Here is an 11,503-nt window from a genome sequence, read left to right as displayed (position 1 = left end):
TAAAAATAGCACTAACAAAATTGCCTAGTTGCATTTATGATTTACTGAGTTTTCCACATACATAGTTCGGCAACACCAGAACGCAAATTTTGAACCCTTGTCAGGGTGTGGGTGTTCCCCGCGTTGGTCGCACTTTGGCTCGCTCGAGTTGTACGGCCAAACTCCCAAGTCGTTGGCAAAGGTACCTAGAAAGACGAAATAAAAGTATGCAAAAGTAACAATCCTTATATTCATTATTCTAAGCAAGTGTACTTCCCGTAAACTCGACATTCTAAGGTCCCAACACCTCGTCCGCTACGCCTCAAAGCCGGGCCTCCTAGTTCCGCACTAGAAAAAAAAGGGAAAAAAAAGGAAAACCCATTTTTATTAATTTGGGAATAAATCTCTTATATAAGTTCACAATTTTTTTCTGTTGGGTAACAAATGCATCAAAATTACAACTACATGAAAATTGTCAGTTTCTACTGCAAATATGTAAACTGTATTATGGTTGCGGTTGAGATTAAGGATGATAATAGGAAAACGGCACAAGAAAACGGTGTATCTGCTGTGATGTTGTCTATATAAGGGGGTGTGACTGTAGAAAAGACATCAGTCCAAAAGTATATTGTACCAGGTCGCCTGTGCTGCGCGGTTCGTTGTGGTGTAAAATAAATATTTAAAGTTAAATTTAAAAGTAGTTCCCTATGCGCGGAGAGTGTTAGATCGAATTTTTCGAGTTTAAAATTGTTTTTTAAAAAAAAAAGCTTGTTTTTTATATAAGGCTTTTGGCCTTAAAACATATAGCGGGTCCGTCGGTAAACTAATTTAACCCAACTGCTGCATATGGATGTGGAATAAATTTTTATGGGTAAGTATTATATCCCGAGATTTTTTTTTGTGTAAAGATTTTTTTTTTTGTTAATCCCCTTTCTTTTGCGCCATTTTGGGGTTCACGCAACCCCATCGTCGACTTCGGTCATACAATTTTCCGGGTTTTAATCCCCCCTTTTTAAAGTTAAATTATCTTCTTTTTTTTAAATAATAATCCATTTTTTTGTTGTATAAATTTTCTTCAGAAACTTTAATTGTGTCGGAAAAATTTAATCGCATTTTTTTTTTGTCTGTTTGGGTTCATATCCCTAGTTAAAAGCTAAATACATTTTTCAATAAAAGTAATTCTCATAATATTGAGCACCAATTTTTTTTTGTACGATGGTAGTTTTGGTGCTATAAATTTCGCTATTTTGTTGGTGTCAGAAACACCCTAATAAAAACGCGTGAACGCCAAAATTGGCGTGAAATACCTCCATTAGCCCATTTAAGTCGAGCTGAATGGTATTTTTCTATTCCTCTAGTGGGAATGCCATCTGGTCACCGCGGATGACGAAAGCTCCAACAGCGCCAGAAAAATTATTTATTACATTTTACCGGACATTTATACTTTCCAGGTATGCATTTAAACCGGTCACTTATACCAATCACCTATATTTGAAAACAAAATATCCGGCAGGTTCCGGCAGTCGACACTGCAAGCAATATATACCTTTAACAACAACAACAATTCGAGATCGACGAGGAGCGGAAGTAATAGGAAGAAGGCGTTTGGATGGATAATAATAGTCTAGTTTAGGTGTTTTTATATGTATATTTTGTTCCTGTATTTGGTAAATTTCATGTAAATTTGAACCTTGCAAATTTAAATGCACCTATAGGGCACTAAAAAGGCACTCCAAACGGAGCATTTTAAGAAAATACGTTTTTTTTGTATCGTGCAGTGGCCAATAAACCCTGCAACAAACCCCTGAACTCCCTTGAGAGCACTCTTGTAGGTAGGCATTAGGGTGGTTGTTCGGATAATGGTGAAGTGGCTCCGGTTGAGCACATAAGCGTTTGGATGAACTTTGGTGACCAAGTAGGCCGTGAACAAATTGCCAATCTGTGATTGGAAAACATGTGTAGGGATATATCCCACGATGGAAATGGTTATAACATAAAACTATTCTTGTTTGAATTATATACATACTAATGAATAATATTTTTTTTTTGGTCAAAAGTCGAGAATAATCGAAAGACTGATTTTTTTGTAATATTGTATTTTTAAAAATTCCGTTACATGTACATATTTCTTATTTTTTGGTACAGTGTCGTAAATCGAACATTTTTCAGAATATATACATATATACCGTTTTAAGTTTTGGAAGCACGTATGTGAATCTATATATGTATATATATGTATACATATACCGTTCAGCAACCATTTTTTTTTTTGGAAAACGGTTTAAATTTTTATTCCGTGTGTCTTTTTTTTGTGGTTTTTGTTGAACCTGTGAACAATTATACATTTTTTTTATGTGGTACCTGTGAATATTCACATATATATATTGGTTCATGTGTGATATAAGTTTTTTTTTGTCCTGATCTAAATCATTATTTTTCATAAGCATTGGTATTTGGCTCAATAGCCATAAGATACGTTTTCTTTATCGTTTTCTATACATATGTATGTACATAAACGTTTTGGTCGCATCAAAGTGAAAAAAGGGACTAGCCGCTTATTGTTATCTTATGGCGGTGCCAGAGCAACAAAGCAAAGCAACGCAATTGAAATATATTATTTCATATTTTTTCACTTATCTACCACAAAATATTTCTACAAAACTTTACCTTTTTTATAAATTTTAATAAGTTTTTATCAGGTTATTTGCTGATTTATTTGAAAATAATGAAACTGATCGGATTTCTTGGAGAATTTTTTTTGCGTATTTTGGGCAACTCCATAGCCATCTGACTTCAGACGCCATTCTTGCAAACGAATGAACTTTTGTTTACAATTGAATGAACAGACAGCTGATTTCAAGCCCCTTTCCTGGAAACAAATTGAGAGAGAATGAAAGTTTCGTATCAGGTCATCAGTGAAACCAGTGTTGCCAGGTGATGAAAAAAAAGAAGCTAGATTGGCAAAAAAAAGGTCAGAAAAAGCTAAATTTAGAAAAAAAAGAAGCTAAAAAAAGGCCAGAAATGTTTTTGGTTAATTCATAAAATTTTTTTTTATATTTTAGTTTACACATTTGTAAATAAAAACTTATAAACATAACTTCTTGTTTCAAAACATATCAGGCACATTTTCCTTGACTAGCACATGGAATTACTTTAAATGATTGCATATGTGTATATACACAAAAAAAAATATTTCAAACTAATTATGTATATAAAATATTCCCCGTCTGAAAAATCAGAAGAGCTTAAGTCTGCGTATAAAGTTTGGCTATTTACCATAGATATGAGATCATCGGTAATTTCAAAATTATTACAACATTTAGATAAGCGTTTTAACGAGCATCTAATATTAAGCAGCGCATTAAGCATTTAAATTTTTAGTTTGTTCCTTAATTTAGTTTTCAGAATTTTCATGCCACTAAAAATTCTTTCAACCTCCGCGTTACTAGTGGTAATAATAAAAAGCTAAATATGAATTCCACAAGATCAAAAAAGGTGGTTCGTTTAATGCATTTTTATGTTCTCGGACTTCCGACCAAAATTCCATGGTGGAGTGTACATTTTTCCATTGTATAGTTATAAGTTTTCGCCACTGCAGCTCTATTAATGCTATTTGACTTGAAGAATAACTATACTTCTCTTTTTCAAAGTAAGAAAATACATCTGGCTTTGAAACTTTCAACGAATTTTCAGCAGAAAAAGAATTAATCTTTTGTAGAGAACTCATGGGGGTGGGGGTTACACTGAAATGACAGTCCTTGGTCGGGAAAAATCCCGAGTCGCTCCGGTACATAGAACCGACTGCCTTGGGAACTCATATTATTAGGTATTAGATGTTCACAGGAACTATTGAAATTATTTTTTTAGAAATTATTAAAAATACATTCGGATTAAAAAAGACTAGAAAACATTCACAAAGCTAAACCGAAAATTTCGAGGCCAAAAATAATAGGCTAAATCTAACCTCGAAAAGGCTAACCTGGCAACACTGAGTGAAACCAATTCAGCTGTCACAATTTGCGCCAAAAGTCATTTGGCGTGTTAAAGCAATTTCAGGACAAAATAAAATTGTTTGCATTTGTTGAGTGCATATTTTTCGTGATATACAATTTATTTTATTATAATCCACAAAAAGCTATTAACAGAACATGGCAGTAAGTAACATTTAATTTTTTCGAAACCTTTAATAAAAATAATTCACATTCAGGATCAACCAAGTTCTCCAGCGCCAGCCACACCAAGTGATGCTGATGATCGGCGTGACTTGCGTTCAGCTATGACTTCACCTATCGGAGATTTTGAGCCATTCGAAAATGAAGATGAAATACTTGGAGATCAGACTATACGCGATGAAGAGGAAGAGGATGGCGAAGAATTGTTTGGTGATAATATGGAGAACGACTATCGCCCCATGCCTGAGTTAGATCACTATGATCCCGCTATGATGGACGATGACGATAATTTCTCTGAGATGTCACAAGGCGAACGGCAGGCAGCTGAAGCTGAAATGCGCAAACGCGATCGTGCATTAGGTATTCATCGCGATGATCGGGATTTGGGTTTCGATCAAAGTGACGATGATGATGATGTTGGTCCACGAGCTAAACGTCGCGCTGCAGAAAAGGCAGCAGAAGGTGAATTGGAGGATGCCGAAATGATAGAATCTATAGAGAATTTGGAAGATACAAAAGGACACTCAACGAAGGAGTGGGTTAGTATGCTTGGGCCACGTACGGAAATAGCCAATCGTTTTCAATCATTTTTGCGTACATTTGTTGATGAGCGTGGTGTATATACATATCGTGATCGTATACGCCGTATGTGTGAACAGAATCGATCTTCATTTGTGGTATCATATACGGATTTGGCAAATAAGGAGCATGTGCTTGCTTACTTTCTGCCTGAAGCACCTTTTCAAATGCTTGAAATTTTTGATAAAGTCGCAAAAGATATGGTGCTATCAATATTTCCAACATATGAACGTGTAACTACAGAAATACATGTACGCATATCGGAGTTGCCTCTAATTGAAGAATTGCGAACTTTCCGTAAGCTGCATTTGAATCAGCTTGTACGTACATTGGGTGTGGTAACTGCTACCACGGGCGTATTGCCTCAGCTTTCTGTTATCAAATATGATTGTGTTAAATGTGGTTATGTTTTGGGACCGTTTGTACAATCACAAAATACCGAAGTAAAACCTGGTTCATGTCCTGAATGTCAAAGCGGTGGACCATTTTCGGTAGGTAAGCAATAATATGTCTTCATATAAATCATTGAACTTTTTTTTTTACAGATTAATATGGAACAAACTCTTTATCGCAATTACCAAAAGATTACTTTACAAGAGTCGCCAGGTCGCATTCCTGCTGGTCGCATTCCACGTAGTAAAGATGTTATACTCTTGTCAGATTTGTGTGATCTATGTAAGCCTGGTGATGAATTAGAAGTTACTGGCATATATACAAACGATTATGATGGCTCACTAAACACCGAACAAGGTTTTCCTGTCTTCGCCACAGTTATAATTGCAAATCATATTATTGTGAAAGATAGCAAACAAGTTGTACAATCTCTCACAGACGAAGATATTGCAACCATACAAAAATTAAGTAAAGATCCCCGCATTGCTGAAAGAATAATTGCATCAATGGCACCATCTATATATGGTCATGATTATATTAAACGCGCTTTGGCTTTGGCGCTATTTGGCGGTGAATCGAAGAATCCTGGAGAAAAACATAAAGTTAGAGGTGATATTAATTTACTTATTTGCGGTGATCCTGGTACAGCTAAATCTCAGTTTTTGAAATATACCGAGAAGATAGCACCACGTGCTGTTTTTACAACGGGACAAGGTGCTAGTGCTGTGGGTTTAACAGCTTATGTACGTCGTAATCCAATTTCGAGAGAATGGACACTGGAAGCTGGCGCTTTAGTGTTAGCTGATCAAGGTGTATGCCTAATAGATGAGTTTGATAAAATGAATGATCAAGATCGTACTTCGATACATGAAGCCATGGAACAACAATCAATCTCAATATCAAAAGCTGGTATAGTAACTTCCTTACAAGCTCGTTGTACAGTTATTGCGGCCTCAAATCCGATTGGTGGACGTTATGATCCATCCATGACTTTTTCGGAAAATGTTAACCTCTCCGAACCAATTTTGTCTCGTTTCGATATTTTGTGTGTTGTCAAAGATGAATTCGATCCTATGCAGGATCAACATTTGGCAAAGTTTGTGGTAAATTCTCATATAAAACATCATCCATCTTGCGAAGAATATGTAGAGGAGACACATACAACTGGTGTAGCAGAAATACCACAGGATGTTTTACGCCAATATATTATATATGCCAAAGAAAATATCCGGCCTAAACTCACGGTAAGAATTCGGGAGCACGTTGGGACTATTTCCCGACCATGGGAGTATTTACGTAACAAAAAAGGCTATTTTTGGGACATATTTTATTTATTATTATCTTTGGGACGGGTTCAATTTAGGATAATTTTAGCACCACTTTGGTATAGTTTCGGCGTCAATTAGCGATTCCGGATAAGTTCGGCAATTTTTTTGGGAAACTTTTTCGTATCATTTCGTTACTATGTTCTGATAATTTGAGAGATTTTCGGTCGAGCCTCTCTTCCAATTTGCGTCGTGTTCCTTTTAATTTTTCCTAAAAATTTTCGGGATGGGACCTATATGTTCTACGCCGACGACTTAGAAGCTTTTCATTGCAAAAATTCACTGTTCGCCAAATCACTGCGGAGGGGGACTCCGCTTGCAAAAACGTTTACTAATTGAAGAAACTTGTTTCTAAATTTTTGATGTTTGCTTTGTTCGATTCCCGAATCTGCGATGTGGTTGGGTAGGTGGATAACGCTACCACACAGCGCGACTGCCTATTTCAGGATAGTTACAAGATAATTGCGGAATGGTTTCAGGATTATTTCCTTACAATATGAGGATAATTTCAGGATAATCGCAGGATCGACTCGAAACTATCTCGTTCATTTGGGTATTGTTTTCGGGATTAAAAAAAAAAAAATGTAAGGCGCGATAACCTCCGAAGAGATATAAGGCCGAGCTTCTCTTACAATTTGCGTCGTGCTCCTCTTGATTTTCCCTACAAATTGGCCGGACGGGACCTACATTGTTTTATGCCGACTCCGAATGGCGTCTGCAAGGCAGATGAGTTTTCACTGAGAGCTTCTCATGGCAGAAATACACTCGGAGCGCTTGCCAAACACTGCCGGGGGGCGACCCGCTTAGAAAAAATGTCTTCTCATTGAAAAACCTTATTTCTAAAATTTTGATGTTGCTTTGCCCGGGGTGCGAACCCAGGAAATACGGTGTGGTAGGCGGAGCACGCTACCATCACACCACGGTGGCCGCCATTTCGGGATTATATCTTGATAATTTCGAGTCCAACTTTCGAAAGTTTTAGGCTTATTTGAATATTATTTGTAACAGGTTCGGTATTTTCGTGGTTTCGACACCTTTTCGGAACTATCGTTTCAGCATTATTGCAATTGTTTTCGGGACTTTTTCGGAAAAGTTTCAGTATGTATTGATTTTGATTCATATTCGAATTATTTCGGCGCCATTTTCGAATGTTCAAGGAATGTGTTCGCAATCATTTCGAAATTGTTTTTAGGACTATTTCGATATAAGTGAAGACTATTTCAGTATAATTTTTGGGATATTTTTTAACGAATAAGCGCCGGATATTCTGCGTGAGCATATACAAAAAATATTAAATTAACTAAACCAATTTCCTTTCTATATATACACATTTAGAACATAGACGAAGATAAAATAGCCAAGATGTATTCGCAACTACGACAAGAGTCTTTTGCAACTGGTTCATTACCAATAACTGTACGGCACATTGAGAGTGTTATACGAATGTCTGAAGCGCATGCGCGTATGCATTTACGTGAAAGTGTAACCGAAACTGATGTTAGCATGGCCATACGTATGATGTTGGAGAGTTTCATCGAAGCACAAAAATTCAGTGTAATGAAGAAAATGCGTACAGCGTTCCAAAAGTATCTATCATTCCAAAAGGATCACTCCGAATTGTTATTCTTCATACTGCGACAATTAACATTAGACCAACTTGCTTATATACGTTGCAAAGAAGGTCCTTCCGCAACGCATGTGGAAATAATGGAACGTGACCTTATTGAACGTGCAAAACAATTGGACATATTTAATTTAAAACCTTTTTATGATTCGCAAATATTTAAACAAAATGGTTTCTCCTATGATCCAAAGCGGCGTACAATTCTACAGATAGTCACTGAAGCTGCAGTATAATTGAATTGAAAGTGTTATTCTGATTGTTCATTGTTTTAAATATGTACCATGTCAAAGTGCTAGTATGTTTTTTATACTAATTCATGTTATATTTTTTATTATTTTTTGTAGCTTATCATACACACGTTTATTTTGCGTGACTTAACTCATGCGCTAACCTCAGAACAATTTTCATAAACGACTTAAAAGTAAATTACAAAAAAAAAAAAAATTAATTTTGTTTAATAGATTTTTGACTAATCTTCAATGCCCATTTCCTTATCGAAATCTTCCTCTGTAATTTTATTTCGTTTCAATTTCTTGAATAACCGTATATCGTTTGCTAATTCCTCTAGATCTTCTTGTGTGTATTGTGGCTTTCGTTTCTTTGCACTTTTTACATCATTTTGCGCTTCACTTTCCTTTTTGCGCTGCTTTTTAGCTTTTCTCAATTCCTTTTTACTTTTAGCATCAAGTTTCGCCTTTTTAGTTTGCTCCCATGATTCGGTGCGCTTCTTGAACTTTTTCTTTCCTGGCCATATACCACTGTCTTCATACACTTTAAGCTTTTCTTGGCGTTGCTGTTCCTTTAATGGATTTTTGTATCCTACTTTTGTAATGTCTACCATATTTTTGGGTCCAATGAAATTTGATGTATCAGCATTTTTCAACTCAGGCATGCGTGGCATTTGTAGTAGGCCATATGATGTAGCGACTTTTCCTAGATCCAAATCTTTTAAACGTAAAATTGCATTACATTCATGTTTTGTGTATGCCTGGACGTGCGAAACAAAAGCGCATGTACCTTTATCAAAAATTGCCCGATCACTTAACTAAAAAAGAAATATAAAATTAAAGTAGACGTTTTATTAAAAGCGCTGAATTGGCACTTGTCATGGAATATTTCTTGCATTCAAAAGGGAAATACTTTTCACTCACCTGTAGTTTATGAAGTTTTTGCAAAATTTGCTGCAGCCCTTTACGATCATGCTCAACTTCCAATAGTTCATTTAACTCAACCTTTTGGTTTATCTTCAAAAAAGTAATATAGGCATCTTCGCTAGGCAGAAGATATACCAAAGCATTACCTTTGTTACCTTGGCGCGCTGTACGCCCTACACGATGGACAAAACTACTTGCACTCGCTGGTGGATCCCATTGTACTACCCAATCAATTTCAGGCACATCAAGACCGCGCGCCAAAACATCAGTACAGAGTAAGACAGCATCATCTATACCCCTAAATCGTTCTACAATATTTTTACGTTTATTTTTCATTTTGCCATGAATTCCTAATACAGATCGTTTTGGTAACAAGTGTGTCATTACAGGCGACCAATATTCCACGCATGCGCATGTGGGAAAGAATATCATAACCTTACCCTGTGTGGTAAGTGGTGAGCGCAAAAAATGTAAAAGTGATAGAAATTTCTCCTCAGGTTCTACTATTTTATAAAAATTTTGTAATTTTACTGGTGTACTAATGCTGGACTTTTCTTTTACGGAAATGCGAACGGGATTTCGTAGGCCGGCGCGTATAAGATCGGTGATTTCAGTAGTTTGCGTAGCAGAGAATAAGCCAGTGCGCCGTTGTCTAGGTAAGTAGCCAAGTATATTATTGATAGTTGCTTTAAAACCTAAGTCAAGTAAGCGATCGGCCTCATCCAATACAAGCAATTCCTAAAAAAAAAATAATTTATAATTTAAAATTAAGCATTAAATATAAAGGTTGTTTTTTTTACCAAGCTTTTCACACGACCTGCAAGATTAACATCACGTTTTCTATCGAATAAGTCTTCCAATCGTCCGGGAGTACATACCAATATGCAGGGGCTTTGCCTCTTTATGGTATTTATGTCATCTTCTATACTACTACCGCCCACAATTAATTTTTGTTTTAAATAATCCAGCTCTTTTACTTCCAAAAACTTGTCGAGCACCTCGGATATTTGAAAGGCTAATTCACGTGTCGGTGAAATTATGATAGCACCAATTTCCTTCGGCGACCAAGGTGTTTCCGCGTGGCGACGTTGTAGCATTTCAATCATTGGCACCAAAAAGGCTAAAGTTTTGCCAGAACCAGTTACCGCTTCAACGCTGACATCTTTTCGTTCTAGCAATAAAGGGATTGTTGCACTCTGTAGATAAAGATGTTTTTATACTTATATTTTTGTTATTTATTTTTAAAGTTCTTACTTGAACAGGCGTTGTCCTTTGAAACCCAAAACTCTTTATCACATTTAAAACCGCTGGTGATAGTGACACCTTTTCAAATTCAGTCCATTTTATTCGTGCCATATCAAAAAGTATGCTTTATTTTTCAAAATTTTTTTTTTATGTTTATAAGACCAATAAATTGCTTGAAATATACAGGTGTATTCTCCCTAATGCAATTGTTTTGATTTTTTATTATTAAACACGTGCTGTGACAGCTGCCAGCTGCCGCTCTACTTCAATCAGTAGCGTAAATTCGCTGCTACAGGGTCAGCATGATACCGAAAATAGATTTCTAAAAGCTACCATATATTGCTCAGTATTAGAAATATGTGGCAGTCATATATTTAATACTTCTACAGAAGTGGAGCAGTCAGAATAATAAAAACGCATGGTGAACTTCCACCCTTGATTTTATGGAGGCCCTGCAAATACGCTCCACGTCATTTTACTAGTCGTTTTACGGTCATTGTGACTTTCTGCAGCGGTTATATTCATAGTCACGTTTGCATGGGCGTGATGAACTTTTGTGACCAAATTTTCCGTTTCGTTCCTATTAATGTGATCGTGCATTCCGCTCCCACTTATAGGATATGAGCATAGCACTGTTCTGCTCACACACGTCACAATGCTCGTCAAATGGCGGTCATATCTTCGGTCATTTCACTCTACATTTTCCAGTCTTTTGACAATCAATTTTACTGCGGTTTTACCATTTATATAACCGCCTTATAACTTGAATTTTACCTGCCGATTTACTTTACCTCCCTGCAAAAACGCTCCACGTCATTTTACGGTCATTGTGACTTTCTGCAGCGGTTATATTCATAGTCATTTTTGCATGGGCGGATTAGGTTTTGTGACCAAATTTTCCGTTTCGTTCCTATTAATGTGATAGTGCATTCCGCTCCCACCTATAGGATGTGAGCATAGTACTGTGCTGCTCACACGCGTCACAATGCTCGTCAAATGGCGGTAATTTTTCCGTCATTTCACTCTACATTT

At 36.4% G+C, this 11,503-nt stretch overlaps 2 protein-coding genes and 1 long non-coding RNA gene across 3 annotated transcripts; 2 read left to right on the top strand and 1 right to left on the bottom strand.

Moving 5' to 3' along the window:
• Positions 1–598: 598 nt before the first annotated feature.
• Positions 599–1,583, top strand: LOC137237392 (uncharacterized). Its single transcript, XR_010948936.1, has 3 exons — positions 599–850; positions 1,338–1,430; positions 1,493–1,583. It is a non-coding gene; the product is annotated as an uncharacterized lncRNA (long non-coding RNA).
• Positions 1,584–3,902: 2,319 nt separating this feature from the next.
• Mcm2 (DNA replication licensing factor Mcm2) lies at positions 3,903–8,520 on the top strand. Its single transcript, XM_067788236.1, has 4 exons — positions 3,903–4,133; positions 4,187–5,221; positions 5,276–6,367; positions 7,784–8,520. The coding sequence occupies exons 1-4, from the start codon at positions 4,128–4,130 to the stop codon at positions 8,303–8,305; spliced, it is 2,655 nt and encodes an 884-aa protein (XP_067644337.1). The 5' UTR covers positions 3,903–4,127; the 3' UTR covers positions 8,306–8,520.
• LOC137252480 (probable ATP-dependent RNA helicase DDX55 homolog) lies at positions 8,373–10,730 on the bottom strand. Its single transcript, XM_067788251.1, has 4 exons — positions 10,481–10,730; positions 10,027–10,422; positions 9,224–9,964; positions 8,373–9,117 (listed from the first exon to the last, which is right to left on the bottom strand). The coding sequence occupies exons 1-4, from the start codon at positions 10,580–10,582 to the stop codon at positions 8,542–8,544; spliced, it is 1,815 nt and encodes a 604-aa protein (XP_067644352.1). The 5' UTR covers positions 10,583–10,730; the 3' UTR covers positions 8,373–8,541.
• Between the last annotated feature and the right edge of the window lie 773 nt (positions 10,731–11,503).

This window comes from Eurosta solidaginis, chromosome 1 (assembly GCF_040869045.1).
Source record: "Eurosta solidaginis isolate ZX-2024a chromosome 1, ASM4086904v1, whole genome shotgun sequence".
NCBI lineage: Eukaryota > Metazoa > Arthropoda > Insecta > Diptera > Tephritidae > Eurosta > Eurosta solidaginis.
Note: the sequence above shows the minus strand (reverse complement) of the source record. Positions and strands in the feature narration are given on the sequence as shown.

Bases quoted from the DNA above. Each gene is read 5' to 3' on its own strand.
- Mcm2 (XM_067788236.1), top strand. The intron at 5,222-5,275 runs GTAGGTAAGCAA...TTTTTTTTACAG, and splicing joins AAAGCGGTGGACCATTTTCG to ATTAATATGGAACAAACTCT. The intron at 6,368-7,783 runs GTAAGAATTCGG...ATACACATTTAG, and splicing joins ATATCCGGCCTAAACTCACG to AACATAGACGAAGATAAAAT.
- LOC137252480 (XM_067788251.1), bottom strand. From the start codon at position 10,582: ATGGCACGAATAAAATGGACTGAATTTGAAAAGGTGTCACTATCACCA. The intron at 10,423-10,480 runs GTAAGAACTTTA...CTTTATCTACAG, and splicing joins AAAGGACAACGCCTGTTCAA to AGTGCAACAATCCCTTTATT. The intron at 9,965-10,026 runs GTAAAAAAAACA...TTTTTTTTTTAG, and splicing joins CAGGTCGTGTGAAAAGCTTG to GAATTGCTTGTATTGGATGA.